At 32.9% G+C, this 22319-nt stretch overlaps 1 protein-coding gene across 3 annotated transcripts in view; it reads right to left on the bottom strand.

Moving 5' to 3' along the window:
• Nucleotides 1-10118: 10118 nt before the first annotated feature.
• Nucleotides 10119-22319, bottom strand: part of LOC124369863 — a 46823-nt gene continuing 34622 nt past the window's right edge. For 2 of the 3 annotated variants that reach the window (XM_046827992.1, XM_046827993.1), the window contains exon 7: nucleotides 20336-20737. In XM_046827992.1, the coding sequence (XP_046683948.1) occupies nucleotides 20684-20737 (54 nt within the window). In that variant the 3' untranslated portion in view covers nucleotides 20336-20683. Of the gene's footprint in view, nucleotides 17974-20335; nucleotides 20738-22319 lie in introns of those variants that run through there. The other variant, XR_006923119.1, reaches the window with a different exon arrangement.

Here is a 22319-nt window from a genome sequence, read left to right as displayed (position 1 = left end):
ACCCCTACCGCTGGTGCCCACTGTCGACATTTGTCGACATCAATATTTATGATTGTAAAATCGATACCCTAAAAACAATATTTTACACGTTCAACACAGTAATACGTCATACACATATCTTATATCACTATAAATAGCGTATGGTAAATAATATTATTATTTACAAGGTTGTAATACACTTACCTGTCTATCAGTGACATAGTGAGGCTGAGAGTCAATCAGTAGAGTTGTTGACACAAAAGCACCAAACTAGCCACTGCCGCGGCGCATCAACTGCTAGTTCAGAGATACCAACATAACAGCGGGATATTATCGTAAGAGTCCTAGACAATCAAAATTTCCCACAAAAAAATATTAAGTTGCGTGTCGACAAATGTCGACAGTGGGAAGAAACGGGTTAATACAGAATTACTATAAAATAACTATTTTTGGATTTATTATTTAAAAATTTTCCTGGTGGAGGACTCCCAAGCCCCCAACTCATATGGGGAGTTTTCCATACTCCCGACTCCACGGTGTTTCGGAAACCCGCAGAGAAGATTTCTGGGTGCACCACTGAAACCACCCCAAACAAGGAGACTATAGCAAAGGTTAGATTCAAATAAGGCATAGTAAGCTATTTTGACTGATGCTTTGTCAGTGACTGCTTTTATTCTTTTTATGGTATATAATTACAATGTCATGTAAATAAACGTATATTTGAATTTGAATTTTGTGTTATACAAAGCCACAGTATAACAACCAATTTTATTATATGGAGCAGAGACGTGGACGTGGACTAAAAAATGATTTAAGCAGATTGCAAGCTGCAGAAATGAGATTTTTAAGAGGGATAGAGAAGACTACAAGAAGAGATAGAATAAGGAACGAAATAACCAGAGAAAGATTGAAGGTAGTTTCACTGCAAGAGACAATGGAAGGAAGAAGAATACAGTGGATGGGGCATGTGAAGAGGATGGGAGATAATAGAATGCCTAGAATAGCACTGGAGAAGGAGGAAGGAGGAAGAAGACCAAGAGGAAGACCGAGAGGAAGATGGGAGGACCAAGTGTGGAAAGACATAGAGAGAAGGGGACTACAGAAAATACAGGTGGATGAAGAGGAGACCTGGAAGGATAGACTAAAGTGGAGGAGGCTGTGTACGACGACGACCCGTGAGAACGGAAACGTCTGACGATGATGATGATGATGATGATGATGACAAAGCCACAGTGGACCTGGACAAGAAAAAAGCAACAAAGGTATCGAGTGAATAAACCACTACCTGTTCTTTAAAACAACTTTTTTAACATATGCTGTTCTTTCATACTTAAAAATAAATGAACCTAATTTGGAATAAAATCATTGTTTTTACAGTTCATATTGATTTTTAGTTTTGTACAAATTCTCAGTTCAGAACAATTGTTTTTCTTTTTCAGTAAATTTATTGATCTGTGTAACAAAATGTTCCTACCTTAAATGATGTTGCAATAAAAATATAATATACTGTATGTACCATGGTTTTTTGTTCAATGCTATGTCAAAGCAATTGTAAATTTTAAACTGACAAAAATATGACCCTGCTATGTGGCATTTATAGCATTTATTGTAGCTTAAAGAATTTCTTTATTACAATGTTTTTTCAGACCTACCGTACGCCCAAGTGATTTATTTGTGATAGTTATATTCTCAATGATCAAAGGTTAATTATGAAATATCTAAAAAGCAATGCTAGAATAGAAAACAATAATATTGAGTAGTAGTAGATTCTGACAAGTATTTGAGATTTTAGTAGGCAAGTGATTATGAGCAGTTATGTGAAAAATGCCCTGATAATATGAAATTAGGCATATTTGTAAAATAATAAAATGTGATATGTTTGCAGGGATTTCTATGATATATGCTCCTATATGTGCTATTTTTTGGAGTTTTACTTTATTTGTCATTATATATGTACAGAGTTTGGTATCTGTAGCTTTACTAGTTCTACAGATATTTTTTTCATAAAAAATACAAACTCGCCGCTAGTGACTAAACAACACATCTCTCAACCTATGTTTGTATGATATTTTTGTTTTAAATCATGAATACTATCAGCTACAGAAGTTCATGAGACCCTTTCATGAACACAATGTATAGATTTATGTATTATCAAGAAATAAAACTGTGAATATTATGATCTTGATTTCACATTTCTATTACTATAATCTTCCAACTTACAATTTCAAAGTCATGGATTAAGATACACCTCATTTATAAATTTCCCATATCAGTCACTTTAAACAATTTGTTAATTCACATAACTTGTGAACATATATAAATTTTGATTGAATGAAAGTAATGTTAGGGTAGTCATCAACAGGGAAAGGTGGAGTGAATAGAAACTGCAGCATAACACCAATGTGCACAGTGTATGCATAATGTTCCAAGTAGTCAGTGTAGTTAGACTTATTTAAAAGAATGATGACACTTGTCAAAATTTCTGTTGTAGCAACAAAGCATCTCGAGTCTTGCCATAGCAGACTTTGTTGTCTGCTTTGATGAGATAATAAGGAAAATTCCAAAGTTTGTTGAACTAATGTCCTACACATTCACCCAGAAGTGATGACCATAAAGACATGAACAAAAAAGTTTTGGATAAAATGGTTTACAACTGACACAAATTACTTTGGTTAATTCTTCTTGGAGTTTAAACGATTTTAAATCAAAATGTATAGTTAAAACGAATATTAAGACACAACAATGGCTTGATATTTTTAAATACATTGTTTGTAAGTTTTAAACTGATAAGAAATATATACTACAAAACTTCTTATTTCAACTCAGTCTAGGACAGAAGAACCAGCCATTTGTGTGCATGAACCCTCTTTACTAGCTCTGCAAAACCATACCTGTTCAAATCTGCTAGAGTTGTGACTAGCTCTAAGGACACTCTGCCACTGTTTCCTTTCTCCGTTCTTCTTCTGAGAAGTCAGACACCATAAATGGATCTTCCAGAATATGTTTCCTATGAAATGACTCCCTTCCTACAATATGGTAGTCTTGAATTGCCCAAACCTTCAGAGAAATATTTTGTTCATAACAGAAAAATAAACAGTATCCATCCATAATAAAATATATCTTCCAAGCAAAGTCCGAAGAAGGGTACATTTCATTTGTAGTTAGTTGTAATTTGAAATACCAAATTGAAGATTTCGATGACCTCTCCACACTAACAAAAAGTTTTATTAAAGAATGTCAAACAGTAGGCTTAGAGCTAAATGAAGATAAAACTAAAATTATTCATTTTGGAAGACATGCTGGAAATGTGAGAAAAAACTTAAGCATTGACAACTACTCGATTGGCTGTGTAGAAAGTTTTAAATATTCGGGTGTAACAATAAACAGCAAAAACGTGGAGGATATAGAGATACAAAGCAAATTAGCTAATGCAAATAGGTGTCTTGGGGCGTGTACAAAACTCTTTACGTCAAGATTGTCCACAATGCTCCAAAATAAGAATTTATAAAACAATCATTCAACCAGTCCTAATGTATGGAAGTGAAACATGGACATTAACGAGGAAAAATGAGGGGCGGTTGATTGTTTTTGAGAATAAAGTTCTCCGAAAAATATTTGGACCAATATGTGATGAAGGGGTGTGGCGAATAAGAAAAAATAGAGAATTAGGCAATGTATACCAAGATCCTGATATTGTGGCTTTGGTGAAGGCAAAGAGAATTAGCTGGCTAGGACATGTACATCGAAGAAAGGAGGACACAAGGTTAAAAGAGGTCTACCAGGCGGTACCGGCAGGAAGGCGCCCTTTGGGTAGGCCAAAGATAAGATGGTGCGATCAAGTGGTCGAAGATGTGACCCGGTGTGGAGGGTCTGTGGATTTGGCGGAAGACAGGGTGGTGTGGAAGAGGCTCATAGACGAGGCAAAGAATCGACTGAGATTTGTTACGCCCCGGCAGTAAGTAAGTAAGTAAATTGAAGATTCTGCAACATTTTGAATTTGTGTTGCATATATACCATTCCAAACACTGTATTTTTTATGCATAGCTTAAAAAGTAATGAATGTAAAAGCCCACAATTTTACTAATTTATATAAATAGCCTTATAGTTAAACATTAAGGCATAGTATAGCCGGTACAACGGTTATCACAAGATAACCGGATCAAGCAACGTCGAGCGTGGCTGCAGCTTGGATGGGTGACCGCTGAGCGATCCTGTCTTTACAAGCAGCCTGCCTGCTTGGCCGTTGGTGGTGGTTTGGAAGTCACCTTTAAGCTGTTGGTCTCCAGATTGTGTTAGAGAGGGCTTCTTAGCCTTTACTTCGCCTGGTAAAATAATAAATCTTTACTTTACTTTACTTTAAGGTTTTAGTCCGGAAAGTTTAATTTGAAAGATTGTGGAAGAATTCAGCTTTAAGAAAAGAATCCTCAGTTGTGGGAAATACATTATATCACTGAATGGAACATTGTACTTAGATAGCCAGTCTTATTTTCTTGTTTCTTAGTTTTGTATGTTCATGCCTTATTGATCTGTAGAGAGTATTGTATATTACTAAAGTTCTAAATTAGGCAGTAACTTATCTGTTGTCTATTTCTTGATTGACATTGCCATAGTAATTACCTGTGTGGCTTGTTACTTTTTATGTTGTGGGGGCAGTTTGGACAAATTCCTTTTTATCAACTGCATGAATCTCCTTTTAATTTGAGAGCTTGAATGCCTTCTTTAAATTATGAGACAATTATGACAGAGTTTCCACATGAATCAAAACAAAATAAGTGACATTGTGAAAAATAACTGGCATATTACTTAATAATGTGTGAGTTCTCACCACCACTTTTTTGCCACCACCTTAGCCTCATTTCCTTTAAAACTAAGGTACAAACTAGTTCTTCCACCTTTAAAACCAATACTTCCTTAAGTTTATCAAATAAAAGTTATTTATAAATTGAATTTATGAATTGTTTGTTCGATTAAACTATGATCAAAATCATCCAAATACATTATTTTAGGATGTAAAACTTTCTGGTTTAAGATTCAGGATCAAACACTCAAAAAAGATTTATTAATTCAGTGTTGATCATAGTAATTGGACCCCAAATCACAAATAACAACAGCGGTTTTAGTACACAGTTATTAATTGAAATAGTGACAGATTTGTTGCATTCTTTGTGTTTCATAAATATGTACATATTTGGAACTATTAATTCGGTTTAGAAGTATGCATGCAGCCTTGAAAATTTAATTTAATTTTCCATATTGTACAGATGATTCAGGATAGAAACCGTGTTTATTATAAAAATATGCTACAGTTATGAAGTTGAATCAAATAATAACTGCACCTTTCTTTTGAAACCTCTATAGATAAAATGAGAGATGCAACATCTTTATCTATGTTGTATGGCAATGCCAAGAGGAGGGAAGGGATGGTGCAGCTCATGAGACTAAGCGGGTTACTAGTAGAATAATGTCTGAGCAAGAGGTTCCACGTCTGTTCTTCCATATTTATTGAAGGCATGTAAAGTTATACCCATTTTCAAAAAGGATGATCCGTGCAAAATAAATTACTATTGTCCAATACCAATTTTACCAGTTTTTAGTAAGGTATATGAGAAACTTTTCCTTGAAAAACTTATAAATGTTCTGAAAAGGGTTGATATTTGGAAATGTGGACAGTTAAGATTTTGCAAGAATAAATCAACGATTGATACCATAACAAATCTTGTACAAACAGTTGTTGATGGTCTGGAGAGGCGCAAAAATGTGCTCAGCATATTTCTCAACCTATCTAATGCTTTTGACTGTGTGCTGGGTTTGCCGCACTGATGAATTATGTCTTACCTTAAGGGAAGAAGCCAGTGTGTACAGATCTTGGATGCTATATCTGAAAAAGTCAAATTACTCATGGAGTCCCCCTAGGATCAATTCTTGGGCCTGTTTTATTTCGAGGACTGATCCTTGATCAAGGTCTTACCTGGAATGACCAGACAGACCAAGCCTGCAGTAGGGTTACAACAGGTTTTTATGCCTTGCTAAATATTGCTCAGCCTGATATATAAAGAATGGTCTCTTATAGACTCATTTAACCACATCTTTCTTGGAATTGTAGTCTGGAGCAATAATGCTAAATATAAATTAGACAGATTATTTAGGCTCCATAAAAAAGCTATCTGAATAATTACAAACCTAAAATTTAGAGAATCTACCTTCAGGGAGCTCGAGTTACTGACTTTGCTTTACCTTTACATCTTTGAGGTGCAAGTTTACTGCTCGTCGAAGTGTGCTACAGTACACGTGAGACACTTCCATCACTATGGGACCAGAGAACACACAGATCACAATTACAGAACACAACAGCACAGAGTAGTAGCCTTTAAAAGTCTGCTATCGGAGGGTGGTTTCAATTTTATCAACCATTCCCTGAGGGTGTTCAAAATTTCAACATAATGAGCCAGTTCAAAGCTTGTCTGAAGTGCTTATTGGTAACTAAGGCATTCTACTCAAGTTTACGGAGAGGCACTGGGTTGATTGAAATCCAGTTTTTAGCACCACTGCTTATTGTTTATCATGAATGACGGCTTGACTGCAAAATTTAATTTTTTTGAATGAAGGTTTTCATGTGTTAATTGTAATCATAGTTTCATACTAATTTATAATGTAGTTCACTATTATTATTTATTGCTTTTATGACACATAAAATGTATAACTGTTAATTAATTTTAGATATATTTGAACTGTTATATAGTTTTAATCTATTGATATCAAAATAACATTGTGCTTATGTGCACTAAATATTGTAAAGTTTATGCTACTGTTTAGTACTATTGTAATATAGCAACTGTAACTAATTTTGACGATTGCAATACAATTGTAGAATTGTTCCAAGCAATAAAGAAGAGAAATCTGGCAAAAAGCGAGTTATTTCAAGTAAAATTCTGCTCCATTGCAACATTTGGCCACTCCCAGCAACATTGACTCAAAATAAATTAAACCAAATCCTTTGGAAAACACTCAAACATGTCTTAACAGTTCCAATCTGTTGCCATGTCACTTACACTTTTTTTGTCCATTTGAAAAGGAATTGGGAGGTCACTTTTGGTGATGAAGGGATGGAAATGTTCATACCTAACTAGTTATAGATACAGCCATCTTCATTCTTTGACAGTGACATTACAAGGCTTCCGATTTGGTGGGGAAAATGCCTCAATAAAAGAAATTATGTAGAAAAATAAATGTGCTCAAAATTATATTTACTCTATCAATAAATGTTCTAATAAAAAGTCCAGTTATTATTTCACCGATCCTTCTATTCACTCTTAACTAATTCACAAATTTCAATGAGTACATACACTTACACGTCTTGTTTATAACTGCAGTGAACAGCAAACGTTAAATCAGGGTCACCACTTTTTATGTAATATTTTAAAGGAAATTTGCCAGAAACATAGAATAACTGCATTAACATTACTTGTAAATTTTGTATGAACGTTATTTAAACCCAAATGTGGTAACTCACTGGATTGTTCAGTTTTTCATCTGTAATTAATCTTATCTATGAAGTATACCTATTCTCAATAAAATGACAATTAGCAATACTGATAACATAAATTATATACCTTTCAGAGTACCTACAAAATATAGTAGGCCTACACTGTTATTGTTATTGTTGTATATTGTTATTGTTGGTAATACCTTAAAATCAAAGAAATATTTTTTTCTTGACTCGGAGACGATTTGACTTTAGCACCAGGCTCCTGTCGAGGCAAATACTTGAGATTCTCGATTTAAATAATTCTATCTCCCCTTGACATCCATAGGTGTTTCGTTGGAAGAAAACCTATATACAAAGTGTGTAAAATGTTTAAGTATTGTGTTCACAGTTTTTATTAAAAAAGTAGTTTTAACTCTCTCCCATGCATTTGCCTCGACGGGGAGCCTGGCACTCAAGTCCAATCGTCTCTGATCGCCACCAACTGCTTTATCATTGTTTTCTACTTTGTGCTGCCTTCATATGAATGTTTTTGGAACTGCTAATGGAAATGTCTCTTGACAGTATTATTGTCCTGGTTCATTAAATGTTTTTATGCCTAGCGATACTATCTAGGAGCAACACATGAAATTTTCATAACCTCTTCATTTACAGTAATTTTGTTGTGTTTCATCACAATTCCTTCTAAAAAAATATGGGAATTATTTATAACTTTCTGCAACCACTGTGTTTAATGACATATTGGTGTTGTTTTTGTAGTTCTTTACACAAAAAAGTATGTTATTTTAATATCACAATACAAACATTCCTTGTACAAACAAGTTTTTGTTAAGATTTAGCTTTATCTTATAGGCTTAATCATTTTTCTAATGCCACCATATTGTAGAGAATTTAATCACATTTACAACAATGTATAACATGTTTCAGTTTCGTCCAGTAGAGATGTGAAAATAATAGAAAATTAAAACTGTTCTTCTGCGGTGGAGCAGCCCAATCAATTCAGCCCAGTAGCACCAGAAGTGCATCGTGACAATTTAACTGGAAGAGGATTAACAATATAGTAATAGTCAACACTAGATTTGTGATGGTACACTGTACCGGAACCTCTGTTTGGGACAAAATTTGAATATAAAACATAATTTTTAGAACTGTAGAACATTAAAGAGTTGTAGGTCAAAGTCAATTTTGTGTGACTGGACTGTTCTTTTAGCCTTACGAGTGGAGCTAGCTGTCTCATCCACCTTCTCTCTTGCCACATACCAGCACAAGTCCGTCATAAAAACCTTAAAATCAGTGTCCATTAAACGTTGCATCAGATTTAAACATTTTTGCACAGTACCTAACTAGTTTATAGTACAAACTAGAGAAAGAATTTTAAAACTGTATTATAAGAGAAAGAAGTTACTGTGAGAACTTTCCTCAAGGATTAAATATGGTCATGTCCTACATTCAAATAAGGCTCGTGTAAATACCATAAACCACATGTACAGAAATGATAAAACACATTGTACAGAAAATAATTAAATCAACCGATGTTTGCAATCATCATCTCATAAATCAACAACTTTGAGCCATAAATGAACTTAAATTTTGTTCATTAGAGTTTGCCTACAAGATTTAGGTATGGAGTGCCCTGTGACTTTGTTTTTGGACCTGGTTGAACTTGAAAGTGTGACCTCTTGGAATTTTTCAGGCTATCATTAAATGCCTTGAAGGTTACAAATGCCTTGTAAAAGATAAGTTTCCCTCTATCATTGTTTATCACTGCTCTAATCAAAAGCTATGTACCCGTATCAATCGCTTTAAAATGTTATTGGTACATTGTATGTTCTGTAACACGTCTCACCAAAGGACAGCCGAGAGTTACATTTGGTTGCAGACGAACTTGGAGTTCAACTGTCGAAAACTGGAAGGGTGTTAGATACATATTGAGTAGCATCAAACTCTCACACAGTTTCAGCAATTTTGGAGAGCTGCAAAATTCTGGCAAATTATTTTATGGCAGCTTAAAAAGACCTAACCTTTGACAGTTCAAACAGATGCAAATATGAAGGCCCACTTAGAAAAGTGACATCCACAGTTTTTGTTCTACATTAATATTAATTTTTGCCTTGTGTGAAATATCAGCTACCAATATGCAGCAATTGACATTCATGGTTTCTTAAAAACATGCTGGAATGTAGCGAAGGTAGGGAGAACATGCTTAACCCAAATTATTTATTATTTTGCCAGATTTGCATTACCCAAACCTATTATAGTTTCCAGCTTTGATGGTGATACTTCTCACATACAAAATAATTATGTATGACTGTAATACAGTAACGATTGCTTCAGATACAACATATCATCAACTACTGCTCCAGCACAATTAAATTAAAATAAATATAATTGAAAATACCAAGAATCTCCAATCTTTTTAATAAATAACCTAATTTTCACCTAGCCATTCCTCACTATGTTCCTCTAAAATTCTTTTTTTTTCTAAAGTAAGTAACATTGTATTTCATCCATATGCAGAGATCCTCATTTGTGTCTTGATTTACCAACATGATATCAAAACGATCACATGGACACAACAAATATATTTATAATTGGCCTGAGAGTCTGCACGGCCTTTACAAAAGCCAGGAATTTGTTTTTAGACGAATAGAAACCATTCATAGTAGTACTTCAAACTTTATATTTATTATTATCATAATTAAGTACACGACTCACCATATATAAACAACTACTTGATGACTCAATTAAGGCATCATTGGCACTTAGGTAAAAGCAAATAATAAAATATAGCTAAATAATCACAATACTTTTTTAAAAGCAAGCAACATATTGCTAAATATTTTAAAACATTGATGAAACTCTTTGAAAGAGGAATGAAAAAGTATTAAGACAGAGATGGTGTTTGAGAAAAAATAAAAATAACAAAGTTTATAAATAAAGTCATAGGCTGGTTTAAAAATTGGACATTAGTTATATAAAATTACCAACATTTTGTACAACTATCCTGGGCACTTTAAGTATCAATATCTTCAAAATTCATATTCTGTAGCCCCAGAACTGAATAATTAACTAAAATATGGTACTATACCGTGTCAAAACAGTTCCAAATGTTGTAGATTTCCACTACAAGTTTTTTTTGTTGTTATTTCGTGTCTGTTACTTTAAAATTTTTTAAACTCTGTCCATGTGGAGCACTTTTACCTCTTATTAACCACCTGATGGAGTAACATTAGTTCCGAGACATGTAGTGGAAACCTGCAACACCTGGAAATGTTTTGACAATGTATAGTTTATTAATCAACATCTTTTTTGTCAAAACAGTAGGGACTAAAATATAAAAATATACAGCACAACAGAACTTAAAAAAAGACAACATATATATAAGTATTACAAAAATATTATATGAGATATAAATAATACAGTGTGGTAGTGTGAGAACAAAATAGCACATCATCTAATAAAAGATTAAGTTTTGATTTTAATTATGCATAACATATTAACTGCTACGCAATATTTAAATCATACAAAAGTAGTTGATGCAACTTTACTCTTGTTATTCGTGTGAAAGAATTATTACATTTGCATTGTTAAGGTTAAAAAAAACACTGAGCAGGCATTTGAGATAACTCTCAGAGATTGTCTTGTGGATACACATGGAACAAACAAAAACTCGAGGACCGAGTGACGGCAACCACTGAGAGCAGGGATATCACTGAACAGTCAGCTCTCAGAGATTGCCTTGTGGATACACATAGGACAAACACACACTTGAGGACCGAGTGATGGCAACCACTGAGAGCAGGTGAAACACAGTCAGCTCTTTACTACAGCTTGAGATCTAATTATCAAAGTGTATATAGAAATCATTAATTATTTAAATATTGCGTATTAGTTTGATGAATTGACAACTTTTTGTACAATTAACCAGTGTTCCTGTCTACCTTTTTGTCTCAACAGGAGAGACTAACAAATGAAGATATACACCACAACAGAAATTTGTAAAAATGTCACCATAATTCTATGTATTAACACAAAATATGATATAGGATGTAATTAATACTGTGTAGTAGCGTGAAAACAAAATAGTATATCATGTATTACAATTTTGAGGCATTATTTTAATTGCGCAAATCATATTAACTACTATGCAAAAGAAGTTAAACCATCGATAAGTGTTTGATGCTACACTTTCCTTTTGTTATTTATATATAAGATTTATTAAGAACATTTTTATTGTTAAGGTTAAAAACAACCACTGAACAAGTGTTGAGGAAGCTTCAAGTCCCTTCCTAATTGTGTGAAGAGCTGTTACAAGGTGCTAAAGCTGGGGTGTAGGATGAGTTGGGGAGCAGACTACATTGCCAAACATTGAATTTTTTGAAAATGGAGCAGTGTTTGAGTAAGAGTTGTATGTGCTCTGGTTGAAAACCTCTAATCCTGGTTTTAGCTTACTTAGTCTCGCAGTAGGCATTAGAATTGATGGTTTGACCACATGGCAGTTCGGTTTAAATCTGATGATGGAAGTCAAATTCACAGTAGTAAATGAATGAAATGAAAAAGTTGCTCCTGGAAATTACAATTTTTATTAGAATTAATTTCTTTAAGAATAATTACTTGTGTATTGAAAACGGGAGTGGCATGAAAAGAAACTGAAGAGCAGAAAAGTAACCCCTCCCAATGTTAAGACAAAACGCGGCAAATAACTGGAAGGCCAAGCATGGTAAGGCACTGGAAGGTAAAACAAGCAGTCATTTGAAGAAAATGTAGTCAGTTACTGCGTTAAAACCGCACCTGAGTTTTCACGTACTTTTGAGAGGGGGTACCCGCTGATACGCATACAAGCGTACATAAAATTGTACATGTCACATTGTTGAGTGTAAAATGAGCCAATGGTAATATGCTGACTTTTTGAGATTTGTAAAATCTTACTGGTTCTTTTAAAATAACAAAAAAATAAAATTTTCAAAACAAAAACCATAGCCTATTGATGAACATACAATTAAACTATATGTTTTAAAATAAACATACCCGGGCAAACTACTTAGATAAATGAAGTAACATGACATTGATACTTATGTAAAATTAAATGTTTAACATTAGAGCGCAGAATAATATGGAAGGCTTTACATGTAAAACAACAAAAACATAATAATTCAAATCAATACAAATATATGACAAACAATAACAATACACTACGAAAATTTAATTTATTGTTATAGATTTATTTATCTATTTCTTTCAACATTAAAACAAACACACTTTCTCCTAACTAACAATATCAAAGCACAATCCAAGTACACAATAAACCTGCTACTAGATGTATATAAGTATTTCAATTACTAATTATACTATTATTAGGTACACATTAGGTTTTAAATTCCTTACACACTACAGAAAATATAAGTCTCACTTTAATCAAAAAAATTGTTTTTAATCCATAGGCACACTATATAATTCAGTACAATTTAATGAAATGTGTAAAACAATACATGATACAGTAAAGTTAACTAAAGTATATAGTACTTACAGAACACTACTAAGGAGAAGATACTACATTATGTAATCGTGTGAGTAGCGGGAACACAACCATAAGCTAAGATTTTGGGAACACTACTACAATCTTTGATTGAGTAAACAGTGGGAATACTACTACAATATGTTATTTATGAATGAAACTGTGGAAACATCAATATAAAGTGTGATTTGAAGAAGTATGGGATCCCTGCTACATTCTGTGGGAACACTATCACCTTAGGGTCCTAAGGTGGACAGAATCTTACTGAGACAGAAAATTATGTGACCCGTAGTAGAGGTTTAGTGGCACTAGAGGCTATCCAGTGTGTTTAACTAACCGTCTTCTGGACATCAGGAGACATCCAGTAGTGAGTAATATTCACATGACTAATTCATGGTGGGGGGGGGGGGAATGGAGCACCTAGTTCCTAATGGAAAGAAGATGAACAAGTTGAAAACTTTCTAAAATTTGTAACATAACATCCACGAAACTTGGCTGGACTATCCAAAGCTTCCAATGGAGTAGGAAGTCCTGCCAAACTCTGGGGAAGAAAACAAACTGAAGATCCTCCAGAAAAATTGAGAAGATTAAGAGAATCAGTCAAATATATAGACCTCAAAGCAAAACTGAAACATAAAGACAATTCTACACAGACTATCCATTGTGTGTAAAGGGAAAAAAAACAGCTTAACTCTCAAAAAGACAATAAGTCAAAGACTTGACAGAACTCAGAAGAAAAGAGCAAAAGGGACGTCTCTCAAGATTTTAATAGAGAAGGATGAACATTTATGACATCAAAAAAATATTCTTGACTCTACAAGGAGAGAAATTGTGTATAGAAGGAGAAGGATAATGCTCAATTTCAAAAACAATCCAGGGGACTTTTGACTCTCAAGAGTCCAGAAGTTCGTGGTTAGAGTTAATACACACGTTCTTCCAGTTACATCTCATACTAAGTAGCAAACGACAGTCACAGAAAGAGGCTATAAACAGAGATAGCTGTGGAATGTCCTGATGGGCTTGTGGAATGTCAAGAAAAGGAATATGGTCAGACAGAGCTCAGGCGATGAGGAGAACACAACTAAGTCATATATTGTGAAGGTATTCATAGAGACTCCCACTTTTAACTGGGGACACCTGGACACTTGACTAGGGAAAGGACACCCTTCTTATCAGACTGGGATCAAACACATTTTGTGAAATACATTGGTTTATCTATGGGCATTACATACAATACAATACAAAAGGACAGAGAATATTATGTATCTGTCTTGGAATTCCTATAGTAATGTATTTTAACCATGACTAATAATACTACGTACAAATATTATATCTGTAGAAAGTGATTTAACTATTGCTATTGTTCATAATCATTTCAAATTAATAGTTTTATAAATAAGCACATTTACACATGATTGTCAACATGGATATGTTAGGGAAGAGTTTTAAAGTCTGGGAACTCCATTAGGCCTACCACTTAACACGAAAAACGTTATAACTTTTTTGTACCTAGAAGCTTTGCATATAAAATTGAATGATTTAAGTGAAATGTAAGTATATGAAGCTATCATTCATTCATCGTAGTTATTTATTTGATCAGCATCTTCTAAATGTATGTGTATTATATGAAAAAACTGGGTTATGAAAATATATATCAATTAATAAATAAGAAAGTTGGGTTATATTTGAATTTTAAGAGCTACAATTAAAAATAATTTTAAATAGTTCAAAATTTGAAAATAGCATAATACATAAAACAAACTTTAGTATCAGTAGAATGTTATATAAACTGTAAAGTAGTTTTTTTTTTACTTTCCCTTGTGGTCCCTTAAATGGAAAAATACTGCATTGTTACTACCGTGAGTCACTTCAGCACTTAACTGACTAGCAAATGATTATTCCATACAAGTTTTATATTATAACAAAAAAGTCCACATAAGGAAAAAACAATTGTGTCAAATTGCCGCATCTTTACAATACTATAAGGAGACGTTTTAACTTTTCATCAACGGACAGATGAACTATCCCTCCGCATGACCTTGAACCAGATTAGTCGTTGACTGGCTGCAGGATGTGCAGTTCCTTCCTAAACTAAATCAACTAAATACACTGACTGTGAGGAATTTGCTAACACGCGTGCCGTCATGTTTTAACCATTAGCTATTTGCTTATGTATTGCAAATTTCTTTTTAACCCTCGAACTGGCAGTGTCTGCTCCTGTACTGGCACTCTTTTGTAGCTTTACATTAAACTATTATCTACCTCTCGAAATTCTTCATATGTACAACTATTAATACTTTTATTTTTATTTAAAAGAAAAAGGAGAAGCCCTTTAAGCCTTACTCTGCCCGTCCTCATGGGCCACTGGCCTATGCGAGGATCTTGTAAAACAGAATAAGAGGGAGAGTCATACAGTACAAGGTTGATTGTACTGATAAAAAGTGCAACAGTCACAGACAGGATTCAAACCTTCGCTATCTCTAACTCAGACTCAAAGTCCAACGTCTTAGACCACTCGGCCATTGACACTTCCAGATGGGAGTGTTTTCATCATTTACATCATTGTTTTCAGAATATTCCAAATAAAAATAATAAATTATCTTCATTAATATTTACTTTTTTTAATATTTTGGTGTTTGAATATGCTTGATATGAACTTTTTAAAATTATTTATACCTTTGCACTATGTTACCATATATTACACACAAACAAAGATGTATAAAAATTCCAAAATATACAAAAGAAGCACAATTTTATACTTACCCAATATATTTAGTTTTAGTGGCTTTACTTAAAAATTGTTTACTTTTTTGCAATGTTTAAACTTTAGTACAACATTCACTAACAATGCATGTTCAGCCTTTTTGTACAATTGCTTTAAAACACTGGAAATTCAACCTATATATGACTTGTTATACATTATTATTTTCAGAATATTTAAAGAAATAATAAAAAATGATTTATATTGTTATTTTCTTGCATTAGGAAAATTGTTGGTGTTTGAATATTGTTAATAAGAATTTGTTGAATTTTTTTATAACTGCACTATCTCATCATATATGGTGACAAGTGTATATAAATTCCAAATTATACAAAACAAACACAACTTTATACTTACCAAAAATATATAGTTTTAGCGCTTCAACTTAAAACAAATTATTACTTTTTTAGTAATTTATGAACTTTTGTGTAAAATCCACTAACATTGTACTTTCAGCCTTTATTCAAAGCTGAAATTCAACCTATACATGATGTTATATACCATTGTTATCTGGAAAACTAAAGGGATAATAACACTTGCTTATTATTGTTACTATAGGTTATTTATTCACAAAAAATGTAACTTTGAACAAGCCTTATAAGGAAGTCAGTTCCAATTCAGTTAATAGTACTCCCAAATTACTCGATTTGTTCCTAAAATTGAGTGTGTCTTCATCAGCCATATTACTAATAACCAAAACACAACACAAACTAAAAATAAATCAATTAGGCAGACACCAAAACACAACGACATCACAAGAAACTAATAATAATAAATCTTTTACTCCATAAGATATTGTTACAATAATTGTTTCGGAATCGTCAAATTTAGAAAGCTAAAATTTTCCATTCATTCTATCACAAAAGTCTATTTCATACATACATTGTTTGCCGTCACACTCTCTCACTCATTTGAATTGTGCCACTCTAGTCCCTAGTCAGTCTGCCAATCGAGGGTCTCCTAATTGAATGTCATAAACTCGTCCGTGTTGTAAAAATCGTTTGCAACTAAAGTTGATTTCAGACGAGCCTTAAATGCCTTCGGCGTTGCAGCATTTTTCAACGAATTTGGTAATCTGTTGAGAAAGAGAACTCCTGCCTGGGAAGGCATACGTTCAAACAATACCGTCCTGTGTGCCCCAGTTCGGTAGTTGTTCCTGCCTCTAGTTACATAAGAGTGTATGTCACTATCTCTTATGGCATTAAATTTAGATTAAAAAAAGACAGGTCTCTAAAATATAGAGGCAGGTTAACGTCAACAGTTACAGGTCTTTGAAAGCTTGCCTAAATGACTCTCTACAGCGCAGTTTGGTAATTATTCGGATCGCTTTTTTTAAGAATGAAGATCCTTGAGAAAATAATAAGACAGTCGCCCGGTCAGCTGGTCACAGTCAAAACAGTTGCTCGCACGAGGCACGAGACGTTTCTTTTAACCATACAAAGATGATTAAAGTTTGATTTATTGAGTAATAATATACCTCAATCGATAGCTTGATTATTCTGTCATCAATTGATAGTCGGTTTACACCAAAACATCGAAAATACGCAAATAATAACTGATTTGCTAATACTGCAGTGCCAGTACGCGAGCGGCCTAACTGCCATTTATACGGCAGTTGTCAGTTAGAGGGTTAAATTCAATGCTATTCCATACAGTGTGGTACAGAAATCTGTTGTAGAACGCATCTTATTGTCAACGTGTTTGGTTTGTTTCAAATAAAATCAAATATTTTCACTAAAACAGCAAAACTTAATCAGAACACAACAATTTACTAACAGTGCGTGCTAGCTAATAGCTAAATAAAACTAAGATTTTGTATGATGTTAGGATAAAACTTATAAAATAATATTTCACTGAAGACTATCAGCACATTTAGTAAGGTAAGATACGTAACAGTACTCATCAATATTATTATATTCAAAAGACTAGTATTATGAGGGTTACAGACAATTTAACAAGATCTGAGAAAATTTCGTGCCATTGCAGAAATAAAGTAGGGCACGTGCTTGCTTGTTAAATCACAAATACGATACAGTTAAGTACTTTTGTACTGCAGAAAAATAGCCTTCGCGAAAAATACGTTACGAGTTTTTTTGCTTAAACTCAAAGGTAAAACGGCAAGTGTTGCTGTGCCACCAGACCTGTAGGTCACAAACACTGTTGATTCTTCCACACTACTGCAACATGCTCTGCACATTGTGGCTAAATGTTGAAGGCGCATATAACTGCAACACACTACTGGAGATGTCACAGTTTACATGGAAGCGTGTATAGTTGGGTATCAAACAAACAGGACTCTACTCTACATAGAAGTGATTAATAAGAAAGTACAATTATCATCTTATTGTTTTATTATTACATATTTTTTATTGTTTGATATAAAAATCTAAAGATATTATGATAAATATTTAACAATATTAATTTAATTTTGAAGTTAAAGTAAACTTTATTAATATAACAAAAAAACTTTCACGTATTCAAATACATATTATAATCTTAATTTATTACATATTTAAATAAATGTATGTTCAAACGAATGTATAAGATTCAAAACAAACCAAACCTACAGTATAGTTGTAAAGCGATGTTTATGAATATGATCAAATGATTAGTAGGATTTCATGAGTAAAGGTTGTATAAGGGAGACATAGCAAAAGTTTAAGTAAAACTTTGTAGGCATGTGCAAAGCGCTACTTTTTAGAAACAAATTTTTATTTTTATTGAAGATAGAGATCCCTCCAGGGTTTAATGAACAAATCTTGAAGTATGTATTATAAAGATGTAAGCCTAGTAAAAATGAGAACTATGATAAGAAAAAAAAATGTTTTGACAATTAAAAAAAAAACTTTCACTTGAACTTTCATCCAACACTTCTCATCAGAAATAAATAAATAAAAAGTTTAAATGAATTACCACAATGCATAACAGTAACACAACGATATTATAAATATACAAAACAAACACAGGAATGCCGTTACAGCACATGCGCTCATAAAAAAAACCAAAAATTACATAGTTTAACATTATGTTGTGGTAGGATAAACTTTGGGAAACAAGAGAGCTAAGTCACCATGTAGGCAACATCTCTCTACAAGAACATTTGCTTGGAATAATTGTCTTTAATGAGCTTCAACTATCTACTGAATTTATCAGCAAACATTGTTTATAACAATATTGTTTTGGCAAACAACTAGAGGCTATTAGTAGGTTTATTCTTTCTTTGTTACTAATTTATCTTAAGATTGTAGTATTATTATTATTGTACCAAATAGTTAATGTATTCATTCAGGGCCGTACTCAGCTTTGGCGGACCCCAGAAAAGATAATCGGCCAGGCCCTGTCATGTACTACCACCCCGCCCCCGTCACAATGCTCATCCCCACCCCACTGTTACAAACATCCCCCCATTGACAACATCTTACTATTTTGTTAATGATATCCAGCAATAAGTTACAGTTATTAGATTGAGCTATTTCATCCGTTGACATAGTACCTTCAAATAGACGTGTGGCGGGGCCCGGCTCAGGCCCTGGTAAAATTTTCCAAAAAATAGCGGTCTGAGTACGGGCCTGTATTCATTTGCAACAAAGTAATACATTGGTAACCTGAATATAAGGCTTGTATCTTTGAAATGATCTTTATCAGAATCTGAAATTTATTGTCACATTAGATTTGAGCCCCAATTTGAATCTGTGATATACCAGATTCAAATCAGCAGAGTAAGGGTGTTTTCTTTTCTTACTTGTTCACATTATTTGTATATGAATCTATGTCAAAAAAATTAAGCTTTGATTTAAGCTATATTTAGATTGTAGCTTTGAGCAATTTCAGTTGTAAAACTTCACGTTTATACACATTTTTGTTATTCAAAAAAGAATGTTTTTTACTCTGAAATAAAAATATCAATAAATAGAACAAAAGACATTAACAAAGATAAGCGTATTTTCTAGAAAGTGTAACTTTCTAATGTATAGTATTATGTTTAAAAATAATTCTTCCATTTAACATGGACTGGAATATATGTATCATTGTTTTCAACAAAAAGGTTTTATAACATAAAATGTTTTTATTGTTTTATAGAATAAGACATGTATAACCTCAAATTATACCACAAGAGGTTTGTAACAACACTGATTTTATTTAAATTGAAATGTAATGATGCACCACAAATAGTTGTTGAATATTAAAAATATATTTTTGGTTTGAATGAATTTGGTAAAATATTAATCAAAAATTGAGATTAATACATTGAATTTGAAATTTCGAATCAAAATAAAAAATTTAAACAATAGACATGACTTAACTTTTATCTTTGTTCAAATCTCCATGTTTAAATATGATAACTGCTATATAACTTTGACTTTAACTATCTCCAGAATAATTGTCTCAAATCACCTTGTAGGCTTGGTGCATAAGTCCAATCGGACAAGACAGACTGTTCAAATTAGAGCAATGCAAATATTCCTCCACATCAAAACGACTCGATAAATTTACTACATCAAAAATTATGTATGTTTTGTCTTGATTTGTTTTTGTGGGAAGGACAGAATATATCCAAATAAATGTCAGTTAATACTAGGAAACTACACAAACTGAGTATGTATTCACAGTTTCTATTAGGCTAATATGTATTATAAATAAACTTTTGAGCAAGTCTACTACACCACCTATGAATTTTTACACACAGTGATTTATATAAAGCAACTTATTGAACATGAGCATTTGATTCCATATATCCACACATTCTTCAGAAAAACAACTTAACATAACCAAATAAAGCAAACACATAAATACCTTTGGTCCCTTACACACAACCAAGGTTCAAAATCTACTGCTCCGACTCAATTATAGCAGTCTAAAATTCCAGAGTATCTTTGGATTTTGGAATGTTGTTGGAACTTATACAGGTAACACGATATCACTGGAGAGCATCACAGACATGGTGCTATGTGCTCATCGTTTTCGGAAAGAGTTTCATTTCTGTCAAGTCATCTATAACCTGTTAAATACAAAAAATAAAATAAAATGTTGTACAGAATATTGTTAAAGAACTATTACATGTAAGTACACACCAATAATATTTAGCTATAAATGTTGAGTTTAGCTCCAATTCACCTTCCTCTTAGCGCAACGCCTGGGATCTGAGGGTTCGTCTGAAGAGATAAAAAAAAGTTGGTGACAAAGAAGCTCAAAACGACCGCTTTACATCATTTCTTCATCAGAGACACCTAGACTACAAAATACAGTGTAATCCTGGTGAAGACGTATTCTTATTGTCTCATCAGGTACACAACTGAGTGTACCTGAAATGAGTGATGGTGTAGCAACAGAGTTTTCCACACACAACGTAGCTATTGTGGGACGGATTGAGTCAAGTCTGTGACAGTGTCAGATTCCAGGCGCTGCACTAAGAAGAAGGTAAAATGGAGCTAAACTCAATAACCACATGAACTATATAGTTATTATAATATAATAAAATTAAAACACCATGTTAATAGTTAATATGTTAACCCTCTCTGGTACGAATTGTGGCAGCCTGTTCAGTTCCTAACGGGGGCTTTTCTGGGACTGGGGTGAATGTCTGTTTATCGCCAAACGGGGTACATTCGAGAATAGAAGAAGCAAATACTCCGCAAGCATAGACACAGGAAATAGCAACTGACAAGCTAAATATTATTTGCTAAACTACGATATTATTAATTTATTATATATTTGTTAAATAATTTATTATCTATCTAAATGTTTTCTTTAAAAAATACGGCAAAATCACTTTTTAACAATCGGAATTTGATTAGCTGTTGTCCACAAATAGAATGGTAATGATTGTTGTCTACAATTGTTTGAATATTTGATGGATTCTAGATCCAGATTCGAAATATTAATAGATGTGATATGTTAAGTATTTATGTTAATTTTATTTTTTATTTTGAAAACGGCTTTAGGATCGAGTTACAAGAGCAGGAGGACCAGTATCAGAATCAACCTATCTTTAATTTTTAATTTTCATTTCATATTGCTGACAAATCTTTGTATAACAACATTTGTATAAAGGAACATCCAAATAGGTGAAACCTAGAGATCATATATTTTCTTGAATTAATTTTAAATGGTGTTTATCATACTGTATATGTATTTTTTTTTAATATAGATGTTTGTTTAATTTTACTGCTTGGTTTTTATCTGTATTTGTTTAATACGAACAGTTTATAGCTTTAGAGCATGTACTTATTTTATTTTTTTTATTAATAGAACAATCAAAAATGGTTTTTAAAATAAAATCCAAATTATTTAATTTATTATTTGTTTATGACCTTTTTCAATACTGATTAGTTTTGTATTAACGATGGATGGTTTTAAAGAATAACAGGAGTTCGGGTATATGCCATCATTATGTTACAAAATGTATAACACAACGTTTCGAGGTTTGATATCTACCCTTTCTCAGGTGTAATAACAAAATATAAAACCTACAACATGTGACAATGCCACAAAAACAATGGAATCTTACCCGACAACAGCTTAAAGACCGGACAGGAGAAAATGAGCCCAGAATTGACAATGAATTCAACAATATCCGTCAG

Source organism: Homalodisca vitripennis, chromosome X (genome assembly GCF_021130785.1).
Source record: "Homalodisca vitripennis isolate AUS2020 chromosome X, UT_GWSS_2.1, whole genome shotgun sequence".
Taxonomy (NCBI): Eukaryota; Metazoa; Arthropoda; class Insecta; order Hemiptera; family Cicadellidae; genus Homalodisca; species Homalodisca vitripennis.
This window is presented reverse-complemented; position numbering and strand designations above follow the sequence as displayed.